Genomic DNA, 19,983 nt, shown 5'->3' with positions numbered 1-19,983 from the left:
CTGTTTTTGCTCGTTGCACTGTAGTCATAGCTTGTCACTCCCCTCGTTTTCTTTCACTAAGTGATCGTGTGTTTTATTCTACGTGTGGCCTGCATGTACCACTGAAAGCCGAAATCTTGGAGTCAAAATAAATACTTAGTGGTTTACCTAAAAAACTGACAAAACCAATATATTGTAGAATTAATAATGATTATATAAAATTTCTCCTTCCACACCTGGAGCCTTTCAATGATGTTTCGATAATCTTTGGAGGTCGGAATTCCGGAATCTCGCCGCGAAGTGTTCTTAGCTGACAGTTTCCAGTTGAGGAGGCTCTTCTGCACCACATTATTGGACTTGACGAATAAATTATTCACTTGACTGTCCAGATCCACTGGTATTGCAATGGCTCTGCCCTTAGCTTGGTTAAAAGATATGAAAACTTAAAGTCAGATAAATTGCCATATAGCACGTTTTTTTATCATATCTTAAAAAAATAAAATAAAAAACAACAAGAACAAAATGCTTCTAATTTAATGCTAGATTAGTGTAATAACTTACCAACGTCTGAGAGTACTTTAATACAAGCCTCCACTGAAACTTTCTGTGTGGGGTTAAGCCAGGTACAGTGGTATACTCTGAAAACACCTTGCAGTAGCTGTACAAAAACAGGCTGTCGAGTCTAAAAAATAAAATAAAAAAAGACAAGATTAAACACAATCATGTTTGATGACATTAGTGGACCACTGGTGGCTGACAACAGCGGCATTAGAACTGTTAAATTCCCAGACTATTGAGGAATGCTCTAAAGATTTTAGTGATCCAGCTGTTTTCGCCAATCTGCACAACAGGACACTGGTGAACAGCTGGTTGCTACATGGTGAAAGAGACATCTATTGGCCTTTATCAGCCCTAGAGGAAGATAAATACCTCAGTTATCTTTCCCAGAATGGCAGCCTGCAAAAACGGTAGTGACATAATGGATGAATCTTGTGTAAAAATGTATAAACATTTACTACCTAAGTTCAAATGAAAGACAAATTCCACTGGGAAACTGCACGTGACAACAAATCACAACATTCCAAAATGTCTCGCTCAGCGGTACACCTAGGGCTGAGACTCAAAGTGATCATTTCATGTCATTGCATCAACTACGCCCAGTTCCAGCAATACTTGTGTAACACACCCACAGATTTGGAAACAACAAAGTCAGTGTGCTGACTAAGCCACGAGAAAAGCCACAAAGTGTAGAATAGATGCAGTACTTCCTCCAGCTCTATCTTTTCAATCACATACACAAAGCTGGTGAGCCACTTGGGATAGGTTGGAAAGCTACTTAATGAAAGAATACGTTACTCACATACAGATTGCGAGCCATCTATGCAGAGAGAGGAATATCATATTTTACAATGGATGTTCCATTTATACCACATTCACCAACTAAATCAATGAGTACTATACTGTAAATCAGCTCCCTCAGGCAACATTTTTTTTTGCAATGATGTAGATTCCAAACATATTTTAACTCTTTGAGCGCCACTAACCATGATAGACCTTCAATCACACAGCTAATTTCATCCTTTTACCATTAATGATGAGATTTTTACCATGATACCCCAAAATAAATGTATTGTCAATAGCACACTGATAAGCCTAAGCATCATCATGCAGTGCCATTCATGATTATCGATTGTATAGGTTTAAAACTTTGATCTAAAGTAAAGCATAATAAATGCTACACTGTAGAATTCTAATTACCTGCAAGCTAGTGCTCTGATCAGAAAAAGGAGAGCTGAAGAAACATGTGACGATGCTCATGACGGTCTCCGTTACATAAGTCTCCAGCATGGTATCTGCATGCTTCCTGTCACTGGTGTTGTTGCACACCTGGAGATGAACAAACAGGCGTGATGCACAGCCATTGTATCCATTGTATCCTACTACATGTGTCATTTGGTCATGAGTGACAGTGGGGCTTTTTTCTTCCTTTATGTTAAGGAGTCTTGTTTTACCCGGCAAATGTCCACCAAAAAATTTTCAAACAGCTTCCACATGTGGTTAGATGTATAAATCTCCTTCATTTCCACTTCAGTGTCCACATAGCAGTGGTTCAGGAAGTTGATATAGGCAATCTTTATCTAAAACATGTAAAAACATTTTTATAGTTAATGGTCAAAGGTGAAGAAGGAAGAAACTATCATTTCCAAAACAGATGCAGGTTTAGTGGCATCATGCACAACTATTAATTAAATGTGCTCACATTTCAGTAAATATCTAAGCAATTGACAACACTAAAAAGCAGGTCACCAAAAATGTTATTTAAAAAAAAAAACATTCTCACCTCAGGAATACAGTCTTCATGCGTGACTACCCGAACGATGTCATCCAGGGGCAATAGAGAGTTACATTTGATCTCAGTGTAGACGTTTTTCCCCTCCGTACAAACAGCTAACAATTCAACCAGGTGAATGTGGTACATTAAAGCGCTGTTTTCATCCATACGCTCCCGTTCTGAGCGCATCATTTGGATTAATGTTTGGAAGGATGCTCGATCATTGTAGAAGACCAAGACATCCTCTCCTGAGTTCACAAGCTGAAAGGCGCAATGGAGAGATGACAGTTGACATGAGTTGGAGTAAAAAATATATATACTATACAGTACATATATTAATAATAAGTCAAACCTCAGCCATGACAACATCCTGGCATTTTTTGATGAACTTATTCTCAGCCTTCACAATAGTTTGAAGGAACTTAAGGTACTGGACGTGTCGACCGTGTGTCTCTGCACAGTGAACAAAGTGTTGAACCACACGTTCATTGATTTCACTGCAGAGTTGGAAGTTATTCATGAAAATGTGCTGCATGGTAATGGCCTCTAGAATCTGAAAGAAAGACAAACAAGAAAAAGAACTCCCTGACGATCAGATTTATGGCATTTTTATTTTTTGCCAAAACTTCTAAGCAAGGACCCGAAAATCAACGGCTGAAATTTAGATACATCCCTCACCCCTGGGTTAAGAAAGAGGTTGATATGTTTGTGGAGAAGAGCTTGGTTTTGTTGGTTGCCAGCACAGAATTTCTGTAGAAACTCGTGAGCCAGTTTCATGATTTCCTGCATCCGAACATCTTCACCCTGTTGCAGAAAACACACAATTTCAATTTTTATGAACAAGAAAATGCACATGATAAAATGTGCAATAACAGAACCAAATAAGGGACCTTCTCGTAGGGGATCTGTAAAAGTTCTAGCACTACGCAGTGTGCTCCCATGTTCCTTAACAGCCTCTGCTGCTGTTTCTTAGTCTTTTTCCCTGAGCTCCCCTCTTGGACGCAAAGCATGCTGAGACGCAGCAGTATCTGCACAGAAAATTAATGTACCATAACATTGAAAAATAAATAAATAAAAAGATTTACCTCTTTAACAACCCTATAGTTATAGTTGCTGGTGCTTTCTGTACTATTCTTGTCAGAATTAAGCGAATCCCCCTGTAAAAGAATGAACAAACATCAGTTAAGTAATAACAACACTATAATGCAATACTATATTGCGACCAATACAACTCATAATTGCATTCTTTCAGATATGAACTTGTCCACTTTCTGGAAATTGTTTGGAACTCTCATTATATTCCTAATCATAGTCTAGTTTGCAGCTACTGACTGCTGAAGCGAGTATTTAACCCTTAATTGTAACTACTTTACCTTCTTTTTGCTATCTGACTCTGAGGGTCCTTCTCCATCCATTCCATCTTCTCCCTGTCTTTTGTAAACCCACAGTTCAGACTTCTCGACAATGGATCGCAACTGGTCAAGATCTGATTTGATCTGCTTGTAGTTATCAACATCTTGCCTGGTGACGAGAAGTTGGACCTAGAGTATATTTTAATGCACAGGATGGAGAATCTTAATTAGGTTCCCTATTAAAATGTTAAGTACTTTCATAGTTGAAAGTGGTGCAGATGAGGAGTGGTAAGCCCTACCTGTTTAAAAGCCATGAGAACTTCCTGCCTCTGACTAAAGTGTCGGAAGAGCAGGTGAAGAGCTCCGGACACGAGCGGAGGGTAGTCATGCATGGTAAGATGTAGCAGCACTCTTAAAAAGGTACGTCCACCGTGGTCATCCAGATCAAGAGGTGTGTTCTCTTCACTAAGTGACCAGACAAGACACTTTTCTTTAATCATTTTTAAAATAATTTGTTTCAAGATTTTGTTGATTTGCCAAGGTGAGTGGATATTACCTTCCCCCAAATATTCCTTCTGCTTGCTCTTCAATATTTTCAAAGTCAAGATTTCCTGAAGGGTGTTATATGTTCTTATTACTTTTTTTTCACTTTTCCTATCATTTACAATCTTTAAGAACGCACTCACACTGTGCCATTCTCCTTTGCTTCACCACAGCTCCTCTGTTCAATTACATTTAACCCCAACAGATCATATTTTATAGATTTGGAGCAATGAGATATATTTTCACCTGCACTTTGAAGAATTTTAATTTGCTGTCATTAATTTAGTGGTTTAGCTTTAAATGATTAAGTGAGAACCTCTTAATGCCGCTAAAGGCACAGCAACACCTTAACTTATCTGGCCTTGTGACTCAATTATCATTAATAGCTGGCAGGGAAAACCTCACTGAATAAAAGGGCAAATCCAAGTTCTATATTAAACCAGAGTGACTATTTCAAATATGTCGACACCGGGGACATCTCCTAGGGTTGAGAATAGCAGAGTGCATTTGCCTTCACCACCCAGAAACGAGTCAATTGGCTCGTGTGAGTGCACCCTCACATACCTGGCATTTGACTTGCGACATTGGTTCCATTCTGGCTGGCAGTGTTTTCGGACTGCGGGTTGTTTTCATCAAACTCTCGTTTGAAAATACAGAGCAAGCAGGAAATCCTGTAGTCCAGTCGCACATTTAGGATGAACTGAGGTAGGAGAAAGGTAGAAATAAAACAACATTGTAAGCTTTAACCAAGCAATTTTTGGGGGTTTTTTTATGCCACACCTGCAGAATTTCAATGATCTTAAGCTTAGTGTCCATGACCATGATGTCTTCTCTCTCTGGCTCAACCTGGGCTTTAACTACATCGCCCTCTGGCTGATGTGTTGGTGTGGTGTGCAGCAGACTGCCTCCTCGAAGCACAACCTGGGTCATTAGCTCACCGACTCCATGAATGGACTTCATCACATTACTGCCGGCTACAGAAAGACAAACCTCAACCATGATGGAAATACCATGGACCAAGTGTCAGGAGACAATGCTAACCTTTATTTTGTTCCTCCTTTTCAATCTTGTTGATGGGGTATGTAGTGCTGACATGAACACAGTCTAAGATATTTAACAATATCTTTGTCAGCCTTAACAGGTCACTGAAGTTATAGAACCCAAAGTATATGAGGTTCCTTGCCAGATTCACTACCTATTGCAAAACAAATTGAAATCTATGACTAACACAGAAATACAGGTGACGAATATCACCCCCCAATTACTTTTTCCAACATACTCATTTTATTATTTGCAATTATCTTTCCGAAGGATTTTGTTGCAGTTAGCCTTATAAATATGCCCACGTTTTATGTAACATGCGTTTGCTGAAAAAAAGAGAACAACTCTGTTGTCTGTTTTACATGTGCGACTTTGTCACTCCATCTGTCATTTTTTCCTGCGGTTATTTCATTCTATATTTGCATGCTCCTTACAAAGGATCATCATTTTAAGTGTTCAAAAAGACTTCCCAGCCAAATCAACGGAATTGATAAAAATAAGACCAGAAAATGAAATCGACAAAAAACACAAATAACAGACAAAAATCGATTAAGAAGGCATACCTCAAAAGTCAGCTTGTTTTTTTCCCTGTCAGAGAATGGAATATTTTGTGACACTACTTCTCTAAGATAGTTCTCTACAAAATCCATGGTGAGGCAAAATCGTTCTTTGATCTCATCTCTGCTGGTTCCGTCATTATCGTAGCTGGTGACACAAACGGAATGTCACACAAGAAAAGTTCCCGGCAAAAATAAATGAAATCCAAGGAACTTACTCGTCAATTGTGATTTGAGAAGGGATCTCAGACCAAAGGCGGGCATATTTCACAGGTGTGACCTGCTCCTGAGGATCACGGTCCACATGCATGTGCAGCATGAGGCGACAGAAAGAGGCCCGCAAGTCAAACGGCAGGTCCTCATCGGACATAGAGCGAAGGATCAAATCTACGTCCAGCTGCCCAGAGATCTTGTTGATTGCCAAGTACTGACGGTCCAAACACATCCGTGCAAATAGATTGAGTTGGCACCTATCAAGAAATTAAATGTGTAACTTGTGTCATCTAAGCATTTAGTTTTTTTTTAAACATCCATTAGTGTAAATACGTTTTCCAAACTGCAACGTTACAGTATACACGTAACAGGAATATTTTATGTGGTGTTTGTTTGGTATATTTTGCAATCCAAATTTCAAAGTCGTAGATTTCACAACCTAAACATTATAAAGTGCATATTCAAATATAGTATCTGACCTGTAGTAACTGACTACTTCATAGTCCTCCTTCTGACCCTCCTTTGCATCCTGGGCCAACTCTCGTACGCTCTTACTCCGTACGTCCTTGAAATTGTCCTTCCAGAAGAGCCACACTTCCTCTTCATCCTCAGCTTCAACTGGATTCTCACCATTTGTTATAACTTCAACTTCAAACCTTGATAAAACTAATCTAATGAATGAGACATACCAGAATATTAGCGCATTTCTAAATGGTCAAATCCAAAATAAGCAGGTGAACGCAAATTAGAAGGCTAACCTAGTTTCGATGAGAATGTCAGCATTAGCCTGATCAAGCACTGCATTACAAATGAGCTCCTGCGTCACAGGGATGGATTTGCTCATGGACACGCAGAGATCTGACAGGTAGTCCAAAAACCTATGTACAAAAATATAAGAGATAATCCATCAGAACATTGCTTATTTTACATTACATAACATTATTATTTTACCTCGGTTCACGATTCTTCCTCACAAGAGAGACAAATGTGTCTATCTCTGCAGCAGTGATATGTTTCTCGAGCAACTTCCTATTGTTGTGGAGCAAAGCAGTTATTGTGTCTTCTGCAAGCACATCGTAGCCTATTTGTTTCTGCATGAAGCGAAATTGCTTAGCGATATATTCCTGCCAAAAGAAGACAACCGTGGATGATCACAACTGTGTCGAGCCAGACCGAAGCAGTCGTTTTCACCCACCTGGTTCTTTCTGTAGTCCTGTTGAGAGTGGCGTAAAACTCTGTAACAAAGTCTACAAATGTGTCGAAAAGGAGCATGCCGTTGATCACCCAGCTCTTCTAAGCGCAGCATGGGACCGTCTCCGCTGTCTGTGAAAGGGGCTTGGAGAAGTTTGAAGATCTACAAAAAAAGTTAACAGATACTAATGGGAGTTTTTCATCACTTTTTAAATAGTACTTCTTACAAGACTTCCTAATAATTCAAACAAACCTGCTTCAGGATATTTTGTTCTCTCATGAGTTTCTGTCTTTCTCTGTTAGGTTTATTCACCATAATTTCCAAAACATCCTGTCCACTGTTTGGGATGTCCACGACAAAGAAAACGAGATCTTCCAGAAGCTTGGTGACAAATCTAGGGAGGGCAAATGGATTTAAAATAAACGTAATAAGAAGCGACAGACCTTCAATTGTTTTGAGAACTGAGATGCTTGTTGTTAATCTTATGTAATGTGTAATATGTAATAAATGAGCAAGAGAGGATTCGATTCGGTAGAATGATCTTGACCGGGGACGCGTGTGGATCGATTCTCTCTTGCAAGTCTTGAGTCAGATGTCTGTTTTATTACGGCGTGCATTTAGGAATGCCTATTGGTGAACCTATCAATAAATGTACATAGAAACTAGGGATTGTAGTGAATAAAAATAGGGAAACCACTAAGGCCTTTTACCTCCTTTCATTCTGGGTAATGGTACCCTTTTCCAGTTTGCCTGCAATCGACGCTAACACTTTGCTTGCATCGTTGGCAAAGTCTAAATCCCGCACTTCTGCTGGTGGCACTGGTACAATGGCAAAAGCCTCTTTGTCCTCTTTCACAGCGGAAGTTCCTATCTGAACATAGTGGAAAAGAAAGAGTTCATTCGACGATAAATGACAAAAAAAAAATTGAATGACATTTACTCACTCTTAACATAACAGGTTTTTCCTCCTCTTTGTCAATGGGGAGGTTGGTGCTGTGAACCCATGTGTTCGTACACAAATGCTTTAGCCGCACATAGGAGCTCCTACAAAAGACAAAAAAATAAGGAAAACAAATCAGCCATCTTTGAGATGTAGATACATTTCTCATTATACAACTGCCAACCCAGGAGAATCTTTAAAGGATTGTCATTTTCGGACCATGGCATTGATTCTATTCTACATTCTAGGCACTCAAAGCACTTGCCACTCAAAAAAAATATTCTGTATGGTAATATGTCTCGGTCTTTATTTGCTGCTTTCGAAGTAAAACTACACTCACCCTGTAATCTACAAAGTAAAAAATAATTAAAATACTCTATGAGGTTTGTAGTCTAAATATTTGTTTCTAGATGCTTATATAAGAACGCATGCTCACTGCATGTCTGGTTCTTTAGGACAAATGGCTGACAGAAGCTATTTTCTTTTTGAGGATTATGTAACCGCACAGTGCAGCAAACAAGTTCATATTTTGAAGGGCACAAATATATCATATTAAATGTGAGGCATTGCCTCTCACGAGGTGACGCAAGAGAAACATTTCACTAGTGTTGACAAATACAGTAATTGTGTGAATCTTAGTGTGAATGGTTCTTTGTCTTAAAATTGCCCTTGTCATTATTTGGCAACCAATCCAGGGTGTATGCAGACAATTTATTTTACTAATGTCAGATTTAATCGACCCCAGCTCCACGTGACCAAGAACAAGATCTAGAAAATCCATGCATAATTTGGGGAGCCTTTGGGGTTAAAGTAAATGAGTGGATTTGTAAAGCAACATTTTTTTGTGTTTAAATTGTACCTGGGTACCATGGAATCCCCCCCTCTCAACGTGGTGGGGTCTAATTCAAAGATGGAGGAGACGTCCATGCCATCTGGTACCGGGACAAGTGTGTACATAATTTTCTCTTGAGGGGCCCGTAGACGGCCACGTAATGCTTCGTTATCTGCATCCAGCTGGCAAAAGAAAAGGTACAATGTAACAAAGAAGGACAAGCAATTGGCTCAATGTGGTCCATGTTATCTACGTGTTATTTTGATAAGGAATACACAAGCAAACAACACCCAGCAAATGGGGGAGCATTGTAAATTTCTGCCCACTACTGGTAGTTTTGAGTAAGAACCGATTAAACACTAAACTGTTCTGACAAATACTAATTCATTTTTGTGTATATATTGTATATATTTGTGTGCATATAGTAATAATATTTCGGGCATTCCACGATTATTAATCCATGTTTTCATTTTTATTTCTAAGCTTTTATTTTACTTAAAGTACAACTGTACAACTTTGAGACTTAAATGAATTTATTTTTTTATGTGATACCTGGAAATTAAAAGGAGTGAAGTCCACTACCTGGAACAGGAAGCCAAGATCCATCACATATATGAAAACAAACACCAACAGGGGGACAGTCAATCAGCCCCAAAAAGACTTACTGCAGATCGTTGCTCAACACTTTCCACCTCAAACTCAGAGTTCACCTGTTAAACCAATCACACAGAAATATAAAGAGATAATAAATCCACACATTAATAAAATCAATATTGACAATAAATAATCTTAAAGCTAACTAAAATAAAAATCTGATAAATGCGCTATAGAGAAACTAATTTCACATGCACAGAATTAGGACAACGAGAGATACCTTGAAGGGGAAGACACTCACCTCACCCACCTCTGCAGCCAAATACCAACCAGTTGCCAAATGTTTAAACCTGAATAGACTGTTCCAGTAGCCTGCACCTCCCCGGCATGGGTCATGGTGAACCACCTGCAAAAGTCAAAATATAGGACCACAACAATTGAACCTTTTCTACATTAAGTGATTGCACTCCGAGGAAAAGAAAGCAAAAGGTCATACCTCTACTTCCCACAGTGCCTTGCTGCTCGTGGCGGATGTGGCAGACTGGCGGCCAGTTGTTCTAAGGAACACATATTGCTTCTTTCTGTGGTCATCACATGTGAGGAACTTTTCCTGCTCTGCATGAAACAACCGAACAACATCACCCTGCAATTGCAAATATTTTTTAGATTGGGACGCTCACCATCATGGTTCCCTCAAAATGTACAATCAATGCACCAACCCCTTTGAGAATGGTTTCCTTGTTGTCACTCCATTTCATGAATAAAACAACTTTCCAACTTGTGTTGCAATTTACAGAATTAACCTGGAAGAATTTCATGGGTTTATTATTATTTAGACACATTTATTAGCAACACCAGATAATGATAATGCGTTTGTTATTGAAATACTGTGTAATATTAGTTTGCAAGGCAGTCATTTTGAAGACATCATCACAAATATTCTTAAACATTTTTAAGAACATACATATAATGGAATTCAATACATTTTTTGAATTACTCTGAATTCTTACCTCGTTGCATCCTGGGTTGTCGACGAGTTGATGACTGCTGGCATGTAGAGGCTGCCCTGCATTCACAGGGTTAAGGACAACTTTATCTCCAATCACCACCTTAGTTCGGAGTGAAGAGAAATAAACAAATCAAATGATCCAAATTAAATCACACTTGTGCAGTGTTCCATATTTGCACTGCCAAACCTCTTCTTTTTCCAATTTCAATATGAACACTAGAGGGAGCGGTGAGCCATATCATGTAATGTTAAAAGTAGTAGATCTCCATTCCACACAAAACTGCAGTTGTGACTGCTTACATCAGTGATGTAAATGATTAAATAACAGTCTGTATATGTCAGATCAAAATTGATTACACACAACCAATAGTTTAATTTTCTGTGAACGCTGCATTAATTTGTATATTCTTCTGGCTGGAAGTGACCCCGGAACTAGCCAAAGGACTTTTAAAAATTACCAATAACTTTGCAAATTTAGTAATGATATCAATTCACGGTTACGTCAATAAGTAATGTAGTGATCAGAAAACTATTCGAATTTCACACTCCAGTCTACCCACGCTGTCTCCCAGGGAACGCAATTTGTAGAAAGGTTGGATGTAGAACCAGGACCCCTCATTTCCCGCTGAGTCCAGCGTCACTCTCATGGCATTCTTTTCCAGCAATGCAGGTAGACGCTTGTTCACTGTCAGGTACTTATTGCTTTTTAAATGCAGGAGCTGTGGAGCAAAAAAGGAAAAATGGCTTTTCTCACAAATTATCGCAACTATCACATTATCAAAGTCCAAAAGCACAAAGTCAAACCAAAGTTTGTCTATGAGAGCAAATCTCTCATAACCTGATCCAAGAGGACTAGAAGAGTAAGAGTAAAAGAAGATATATTTTTGCTTTCTATCTATTTAATTTTTAAATTGTACATGTGACCTCCTTTGAATATAATAAATGCTAATGCAAGGAAATATGTTATGTTCATGATCAACAAGGTTTGGCAGCACGAGACAGATGTATTTTGTAAAAGGAAGTGATAACTTGATTATCCTGGATATAATCGATAAGATTGTTGAACATACCTGAATAACATTCCCGTATTGGATGACTGATCCAAGCAACTTGCGGTTCTCGGAATCATTTTGTTTCTTTTCCAAATCAGCTGCATGCTATGACAAGATAAATATAAACAGTTAAGTTTGCAACTATCCCCCGGGGGTTATATTTTAAATTTTCAACATCAAAAAATTTGGCCATCACCAAAACATTAGGTGTTGATTAAATTTCAATTCAGGGCCGGGTTGGCATTTTGCACCAAGCTTTGTAACAAACACAATGAGTGAATGGAGTATAAGTCGCATTTTCGGGAGGGCAATGCTTTACTTTATTATTCTTTTAGGCATTTGTTAACATAACAGTGTTTCCTATAATTCTGTATAGAATGTAGATATAACGAATTGTTGTTAGCTCAGTGTTTATAGTAGATCAACTAGATCAGGGTTGGGCAAACTTTTCGGCCCAGGGGCCACATTGACTTTAAAAATTTGACAGGCGAGCCGGGTCAGCACAAGATACGATACATATAAAAACTGCATCCGTTAACAATACATATGAAACATAAACAGGAAAAAAGGACTAAAGGAAATGACACAAGCTGTCAATTTTTCCAAAATCACAAAACCGACAGCAGAATTGCTCATGCAGGTTATCCAATGATTTCCTGTATTTTTACCGCAAAAAAAAAATGGACAACGTCGGCGGGCCGGATTAAAAGGCCTAACGGGCCGTATATGTCCCGCGGGCCGTAGTTTGCCCATGTCTGAACTAGATACAGTATGTGGTGAGTAGCGACCTACATGAAGCTTGGTAAGGAGAAGAGTGTCAGTGGTGCTGTTGCCTCCAGGTTTTGCTGCTTTCCAGAATTGTTTCTGTGCTGAGTATCTGTTCATGGGACACAGTTTGAAAAGGCAATCTACGGAAAAATGAGAAGATAAGCCAAATTTGAATTTGACACTCGACCCGCGGGAGGCGACATTGCTCGCGTTCAATTTCTATGGAAGCCACGCATATTCTGTCTCCTGACACACAATAAAATAGAGTGTCTCAGAGAAAGGTGGGGGTCTAACAAGCAAGTCACTGATTGCAACGCGGTTGATTGCTCCAGAAAACTGAGGAAGACTCAAACATTATTTTTATGTGAATGTAACGTTGATTGGACCCACACTGAATAATTTATTAAGCCATGCTATAATGACATTAGTTCAAACAGGCCAAATTAACAAAAAAAAAGTTCTATCCTTACCCCTGAATTTCTTGGGTGGGTTGTTAAGGTCACCTGTGTCAGGTTGAACCACACAGCGGTCATCCACAAGCCTGCGGAAGTAGTATGTTAAAGTATTTTAATTGCATTTATTATTAACATACCTCAGAGAGGTGGCCTGTATGGATAATATATTGATTAAGATACAATACTTGCAAATGTTATCATTTCTACTTGATATAGGACAAAACTATCGTCAGACTCATGAATATGAAAAATGTAAGATTGGATTAAAAGTGCAAAACTCTCTTGTTCTCGCCAAAACACTGCTTAGAAAGACATTACATTTTGATGGAAAATTCCAAAATTCAGATCTGTCCTCACACTTTGCTGTGTAAATGTAGCATTCGTTTTCCATCACACTGCACAGACAGCACTGCATTGGAAACATTTGGGACTCAGATATGCGATTCTTATAGGTATTGTCTAAAATTCTGAAATTCAGGATCAAGCACACACCTAACCTAACCAAATGTTAACAAAAAAACCATCAACGGTCAAGAAAAAAAAGCTGTCATTGGCAGCCAATTCAAGGTGTAGATTACAAATAGTGTGGGGACAGTCAAAATGGATTTTAGAAGATATCTGTTAATACCAAGTAGGGAAAAAGACTATTTTACAAATAGACTTGTGTGAGTCAGCATTTCTACAAAATACCAACTCAATTCTTCTCTAATGGGTCACATTCAATAATGTGGCAGTGAAAGCAACACCTGATCCAACTAACCTATTTAAGTCCCATCCGCTACTCAACTCTAATTAACGGAAAGCGCTTCGTGCGACAGAGGCTGGGTAACAATTACAAAGCATAACTGTGCCAGATGCAAAAACTGACAAATGAGCTTTGATATGAAAAGTCTGTACAATGTTTGCCCTTGTGTGTGATGCAAAGAAGTAAACTGTAGAAAATCATCAAGATCAAGATTAAGAAGAGGGCCTCAGCATGGCCTCTAGTGAATAGCATACTGTACACACTAGTGACCACTGACCAGTCTAGAGAATTAAAACTGAGATTTTCAAAAGGAGAGAGTGAAGAGACTCAACAGGCATGAGAGAAAGTATGGTGAAAGGTCTCCTATTACCCACATTATGCCTTGGAAAGAAAAATGATTGCTAATACCATTATGTCTTGTACACACAGTACTCTAATAGGAGGAATATAGCCCAATTAAACATTTGTTCTCACTGACTTTACGATTGCGACACATCAAAATGCACATTTGAGAGGCTAATAACATTAAAATGAAGGTAGAGGAGGGCAGCCCGGTGGAACGAGTGGTTAGCGCGTCGGCCTCACAGCTCTGGGGTCCTGGGTTCAAATCCAGGTCGGTCCACCTCTGTGGAGTTTGCATGTTCTCCCTGGGCCTGCGTGGGTGGTAGGCTGATTGGACACTACATTGCCTGTAGGTATGGGTGTGTGTGTATGGTTGTCCGTCTCTTTGTGCCCTGCAATCCAAATGTTTGCCTTTATCTCTGTCTAGACTTTGAAGCTATTGACCTCCAAAAGCAAAGTGTTTTCAAGTTTTCAATTCACGAGGCCATTCATCAGGTCACTACAGGAGAACATTGATGACCAGGTGGTGTCCTGAGTCTGTATTATATGAGTAAAAATGTTTGCAGAGAAGATTAAAGACTGACTTACCCTAAGGTGCTGATAAAACCACTAGTAGAGCCCTCAGCATAAAGGGAACAAATGTCCCCTATATGGAGGAAACTGGACATCTTTTCAGACATGACTCCTCAAGCTTGACACCTCCTAAAATTTTGTAGCAGAAGTATATTATCATAAATGGAACTGGTGTGTAAGATTTTTCAATAGTAAAGACACTAAACAGTTACCCTTTTTCAAGGAAACACTCATGGTTTCTCTATGAATTAGACCTTTCAATTGGTTAATGCAATGCCTAATTAATTTTCATTCAGATTTTGTCATATTTGTATTTATGACACACACACACACAAGTAAAAAAAACCCTGACACCTCATTTTCTGTAGCAATGTTTACATTACTTTACCATTAATATTTTTCCAAAGGAAAATGCAGAACATACAATGGAGCTCTGTTATTAGACCTAATTTGATTCTTCATGGAAAGATGGAGATTGTAAATGAGATGTTATCCTAAACTTCAAATCCAGGTCATGTCCATGTGTGTGGAGTTTGCATGTTCTCCCCGGGCCTGCGTGGGTTCCCTCCGGGTACTCCGGTTTCCTCCCACATTCCCAAAACATGCATGGTAGGCTGATTAGACACTCTAAATTGCCCCTAGTTATGGGTGTGAGTGTGCATGGTTGTCCGTCTCCTTGTGCCCTGCGATCGGCTGGCCACCGATTCAGGGTGTCCCCCGACTCTGGCCTGGAGACAGCTGGGATTGGCTCCAGGACCCCCCGCGACCCTTATGCGGATAAAGTGGTTCAGAAAATGAGATGAGAATATTGAAACATGGATAGTGGCTGTTGTGAGACAGCCAATGGGAGCCCAGTAGAGGGTAGCGAGGTTAAGTGGCATATTTTTAAAATAAAATAACGGATAAGGAAATGCATTTACTTTTGGGGGATTTCGTAACTTGGATCTTTTTCGTATCTCAAGTCACTCATTTGCATATAAAAAATGTGTAACCTGAAAATTTCGTACCAGGGGACATTCGTAAGTAGAGGTATGACTGTACATAAATAACGAGCGGCAATACGCAGACATGGTCCAGTTTTGATTGTCAAGTGAACAGGCACATTTTTAAGTCTTTGCTCTGATCGAGGAGAACAGATATGAACATGCATACGTACGCTGTCATGACAAATAAATAAGTATATCAATAACATTTCAAAAGAGATGTGTCAGAGATGAAAATGAGCGCGTGGGCTTCTTCCTTCACAAGGATGCTAAAAGCTCAAACATCAAAGTGAAAGGACCACATCATTACCTGGACGAAATGAAGTTAAGGCAGCAAATTGGCGTAAGGAACGGAAGCAAATTGGGTCAGCACAGGATCAATTCCACCGTGCTATCCTCGGTTAAGTCCCCATGGTGCTGGAAGTCCAGGTAGGGAGAGAGTGAACCGCATTATTCTGTCAGTTGAGCGAGTGTTTAGCTACAATCCGATTCCACTCCTCCACATGTCTCTGATGGCCCGCCCCTTTCCTGGCTATTTATATATTACTGCGCTGGCCGATGGGAAATGTTGTTCTTTAACATATTTCCTCAAATGGAAATCAATTGCTGGGACACAAAAATGCCTTGTAAACTCTAAACAAAAGGACATTTCAGAATGTTTATAAACATTAGGCACTGGGTGGTAGGAGAAAAAAAAACATCTTTATTCAGCATTTTACTTTGTCCCTGTGACCTGACAAGGGTAAGCAGTGTTGAAAATAAATGAAAGAATTCCACTTTGCCTTATGATCTATTGAATTAAATGACTTAAATCTGTTTGTTTGCTAGCAGTATTGTGAGATAAGATTTGGATTTTGCCACCCGGAAGAACAAGGGGTGTCATGGCCAAATGTTTTATATGATGCACGGATCATTTTAAAATTCTGCATGGAGGAAAAACAATATATTGACGAGGTCAGGATGTATAGAAATAATCAAAATGAATGGAGCAATAAGCATGAGAATTTTTTTCAAATCTGATCAGATCCCCATGATACTAGATTGTCTTTTTGTATACAATGTCAGAAACAGAAGCAGACAGGCTCTGAGTTATAAAAGCGGATCAAGCTGCGCATGTCAACTAGTGAAAGGCTAGGAATAAAAGGTAATTTAAATGTGCAGTCTTCCATCTAAAAGGATGAAACAAATCACCTTGATGCTTCGGGGATGGACATCACCACTGCGCTAACCTGTACTTTGAATGATGTGGGTTATCTGGATCTGACCTATCAAAATCCCAGTATGATACAACTGGAACACACTCCTCTATAAATAGAAGTATACAATAAATGACTCAAATGTGGAGGTAATCTCAATAAACCCATTTATGATACAGGGGTACATAGGGTACAAGATACATACTATCTTAAATAATTTTAAATGATTTTGCTTCATTGACCTATTTATTGTTACGTCTCGAGTGCGTGGTTGTGCGTGGAACGTAGTGTAGGACCCAATGGAATAGAGTGCTCTAACAAAACTTTAAATCTTAAGGTAGGAATCTTTTGAAAATAACAAGAGCTTGGAAATAAAATCACCAAATCAAACCTGATGGGAAGACATGGGGCAACAAGGAACATGGAACAGGGAGCATGGCATGGCAACCTGTCATGGTACAGAAAAAGCAGGGAAAAGCAGACAAGGCAGATGATCCGACAATGACTAACAAACACACAGGGTTTAAATAGACAGACGAGGGTTGATTACAAAGTACACCCAGCTGGACATAAGAGGCGAAAAGCAAACAAACCAAACAAACCAAACAAAAACCCCAACTACCTCTAACATTTACATAATTTGATATTAATAGAAATGTAATGCTTATGCTTTCCATTACATTAGATATCGGGATGATTGAAGTTACTAATGATCAAATCAGTTTAAAAATATAAAGTATATGAAGCCCAGTTGTCACAAATGCTGTCGATTATAGGTATATATGAAAAGTAGAATGCAAGTAAAAGTATCAATGGCTGCTAATTCTAGTGAATCATGATCGTCAACCAGAATGAATGTGTTTTGCTAAAGTGCATCATGTCTTTTAAAAATCTCATTAGTTTCTAGGCCTCACAATATTTGAAGGTAATAACCTGTATGCCACTACAAGTGTCTTCTGGCTTTTGCGATATTTGACACTAAGTAACGTTGACTTCTGATGATTAAGTACTCCGTTGTCAAAGATACAGTTTACAGAATGCTGGCAACCTCTGACTACATGGGGAAATAAAAAGGGCTTATATACTTCAGAATGATCATGGTCCTGGAGTAACATCACATTCGTAGTTTCAATCTGTGTTATTATTTTTCTTTTTATAGCGAAGGAGTCCAGGTTATGGGCATGTACGTGTGTGTGTGTGTGTGTATGTGTGTGTGTGTGTGTGTGTGTGTGTGTGTGTGTGTGTGCATGTGCATGTGCATGTGTGTGTGTGTGCATGTGTGTGCGTGTGCATGTGTGTGTGTGTTGTTGTTGTTGTTGCCACTGATGTTTGTACGGGTTCACATAAGGTCTTAGTCTAAACAACAGTAGTTCTCAACCAGGCTCCTTGTGGCTGAAAGTATAAAAACAAATCCAGCCCACCCAGCATTAGTTGTTAACTAGTTACTGAAACTGATGGTGGTGCACCCACATCACTCTGACTGAAAATTGCTTTAAATATTAATGACAACGCCGCCCCGTTTTATTCCCCTATTTGGCTCACATGTCTCATGTGTATACGCATGCGTAGGGGGCTACTGTGACTGGGCGTGTACAGGACCCAAAATTTGGTGCTACGCCCCTGGTCCAAAGTCTTCAACAGGCCTAGGCCTATTTATTTTTAGCATTTACATGCAAGAAAAACCAATGAGACACGGGGATACTAATAAAAGTAGAAACCATAAGTGGGTGTACAGAGTTGTGAAATTCAATCCTGTGCATGCATTGCAGTGAATATTCTCATGTGCACATCCAGGCCTTCCCCAAGCAGCCATGTGTGGGCTCAGTAGTTGGCAGTGTTCTTGTCTGTGTCTCTGATTGTCCTTTGTTTTGACCATGTTTTGCAAACTACCCTTACTTATAAATAAACTTCAGAATGACAGTGCATGTGTAAAACAAAGAGTCCATTCGGTTGTCTATGCCGTTAAACTTATTTAACTCTGACAATGTATGGATAATTATGATTGAAAATCAAGTTTTGCACAACTGTCCCATTTACTCTCAAAGACCATAAACAGCATGGTGACTTTTAATACTACTCTGGATCTAGGACACTGACCCAATAAAGTCGTAGCGCCACTGGGAAAATACAACCATAGTTAATGGCTTATCTGTCATTATGAGCTAAAGATGCCATACTGGTAGTAAATTCAGGCATTTCTATTTGTAAACTTTAAGTAAACAAGACTTTTTACATATTAAATTCTCTGTCTTCTGATTTTGTTGGTGTCCATAAAATATGAGAATGAGAGGCACACCATTAGAAGAGAGAGCTTGATGGTGTGATTAAACACATTAATAATGCAGAGATATTGCATCCAACACCCCTCAAAGAGTATTGGAAGGTGACACAAACAGAAGTCCATTATCTTCTGTCTGTCAGCTAGGATATTGATGTATAGTAACTGTGAATTACATCATGTCCTTGCCGGGTTGAGTGGGTCCCAGAGTCACGACTAAAGAGGTTTAACTTTAATTCCAACGGATCGCTGCGCTCACACAGGAACGGGTGGTTGTCAGACTTTCAGACTTAGTGCCATGAAGATCCAAGTGTCACATTAACTCATTTTCCACTTTATCTACAAAGGTTCTGACCAACAATAATCAATTGAATCAAAAAACATTGTTAAAAAAAATTGCAATTCCGACTATGGTTAACTTAAAGTATACACTGTTTACTGTTGCAATGTGCATATAGTCCTCGGCATTAGTGCATGGAAAAGGTTTCACTCCCCATCTTGCCTGTGTAGAAAACCATGGCAGCGCCCTGAATTAATGTCCCGACTAAAAATAAAAGACAATTATACTGTCATAATGGCCTACATATTCCCGTTGGAAATAGAATGATTAAACTAGGTATATTGAAATTAGGCACACAGATTTTTAGTGTAGGAAAACATGACGATTGGAAACACGGTTAGCTTTGCTGCATACTTAAATTTGGTGATACCAAACAAGTTTTAGAATTGTTGCTCACTTACAATTACTTGGCCAATTTATAAGTTACCACTGATGAGGACCACTTCATCATCTCCTTGGGTACAGAATAATCAAGATGTCACACACACATTGGGGAAAATTACTACCCAACAGGTTTTTGATTTCAAGTAAATAAAGAGAACTTCTTGTTATCCGACTTTTGCACTACGCAATTAATACTACAAAAAATACAACCACAAAAGGAAAACACTGCCTTTGACTGTCAGTTTATTTTCTGAATTGAACTAGATTTCAAGCAAGGACATCC

The 19,983-nt window shown here is 39.1% G+C and overlaps 1 protein-coding gene across 10 annotated transcripts in view; it reads right to left on the bottom strand.

The window, feature by feature from the left end:
- The window catches only part of itpr1b (inositol 1,4,5-trisphosphate receptor, type 1b), a 46,560-nt gene extending 30,563 nt beyond the window's left edge, over nucleotides 1-15,997 (bottom strand). For 3 of the 10 annotated variants that reach the window (XM_077602489.1, XM_077602485.1, XM_077602487.1), the window contains exons 1-36: nucleotides 15,813-15,997; nucleotides 14,535-14,648; nucleotides 12,875-12,945; nucleotides 12,429-12,544; nucleotides 11,655-11,741; nucleotides 11,145-11,303; nucleotides 10,586-10,684; nucleotides 10,295-10,378; nucleotides 10,072-10,218; nucleotides 9,877-9,981; nucleotides 9,647-9,691; nucleotides 9,009-9,163; nucleotides 8,154-8,253; nucleotides 7,920-8,080; nucleotides 7,462-7,603; nucleotides 7,213-7,371; nucleotides 6,969-7,141; nucleotides 6,776-6,895; nucleotides 6,497-6,688; nucleotides 6,023-6,274; nucleotides 5,811-5,952; nucleotides 5,248-5,401; nucleotides 4,987-5,180; nucleotides 4,771-4,906; nucleotides 4,220-4,274; nucleotides 3,963-4,128; nucleotides 3,685-3,852; nucleotides 3,397-3,468; nucleotides 3,202-3,339; nucleotides 2,990-3,115; nucleotides 2,664-2,864; nucleotides 2,321-2,572; nucleotides 1,992-2,117; nucleotides 1,738-1,866; nucleotides 541-661; nucleotides 216-400 (exon numbers count right to left, since the gene is read on the bottom strand). In XM_077602489.1, coding sequence (XP_077458615.1) covers nucleotides 216-400; nucleotides 541-661; nucleotides 1,738-1,866; nucleotides 1,992-2,117; nucleotides 2,321-2,572; nucleotides 2,664-2,864; nucleotides 2,990-3,115; nucleotides 3,202-3,339; nucleotides 3,397-3,468; nucleotides 3,685-3,852; nucleotides 3,963-4,128; nucleotides 4,220-4,274; nucleotides 4,771-4,906; nucleotides 4,987-5,180; nucleotides 5,248-5,401; nucleotides 5,811-5,952; nucleotides 6,023-6,274; nucleotides 6,497-6,688; nucleotides 6,776-6,895; nucleotides 6,969-7,141; nucleotides 7,213-7,371; nucleotides 7,462-7,603; nucleotides 7,920-8,080; nucleotides 8,154-8,253; nucleotides 9,009-9,163; nucleotides 9,647-9,691; nucleotides 9,877-9,981; nucleotides 10,072-10,218; nucleotides 10,295-10,378; nucleotides 10,586-10,684; nucleotides 11,145-11,303; nucleotides 11,655-11,741; nucleotides 12,429-12,544; nucleotides 12,875-12,945; nucleotides 14,535-14,626 — 4,824 coding nt within the window. In that variant the 5' untranslated portion in view covers nucleotides 14,627-14,648; nucleotides 15,813-15,997. Of the gene's footprint in view, nucleotides 1-215; nucleotides 401-540; nucleotides 662-909; nucleotides 937-1,339; nucleotides 1,358-1,737; nucleotides 1,867-1,991; nucleotides 2,118-2,320; nucleotides 2,573-2,663; nucleotides 2,865-2,989; nucleotides 3,116-3,201; nucleotides 3,340-3,396; nucleotides 3,469-3,684; nucleotides 3,853-3,962; nucleotides 4,129-4,219; nucleotides 4,275-4,770; nucleotides 4,907-4,986; nucleotides 5,181-5,247; nucleotides 5,402-5,810; nucleotides 5,953-6,022; nucleotides 6,275-6,496; nucleotides 6,689-6,775; nucleotides 6,896-6,968; nucleotides 7,142-7,212; nucleotides 7,372-7,461; nucleotides 7,604-7,919; nucleotides 8,081-8,153; nucleotides 8,254-9,008; nucleotides 9,164-9,533; nucleotides 9,564-9,646; nucleotides 9,692-9,876; nucleotides 9,982-10,071; nucleotides 10,219-10,294; nucleotides 10,379-10,585; nucleotides 10,685-11,144; nucleotides 11,304-11,654; nucleotides 11,742-12,428; nucleotides 12,545-12,874; nucleotides 12,946-14,534; nucleotides 14,649-15,812 lie in introns of those variants that run through there. The other 7 variants (XM_077602479.1, XM_077602482.1, XM_077602484.1 and 4 more) reach the window with 5 other exon arrangements.
- Nucleotides 15,998-19,983: the final 3,986 nt, after the last annotated feature.

The sequence above is a fragment of the Stigmatopora argus genome, chromosome 6 (genome assembly GCF_051989625.1).
Source record: "Stigmatopora argus isolate UIUO_Sarg chromosome 6, RoL_Sarg_1.0, whole genome shotgun sequence".
Taxonomy (NCBI): Eukaryota; Metazoa; Chordata; class Actinopteri; order Syngnathiformes; family Syngnathidae; genus Stigmatopora; species Stigmatopora argus.
The sequence above is the reverse complement of the archived record's forward strand: the minus strand, read 5'-3'. Positions and strand labels throughout refer to the sequence as shown.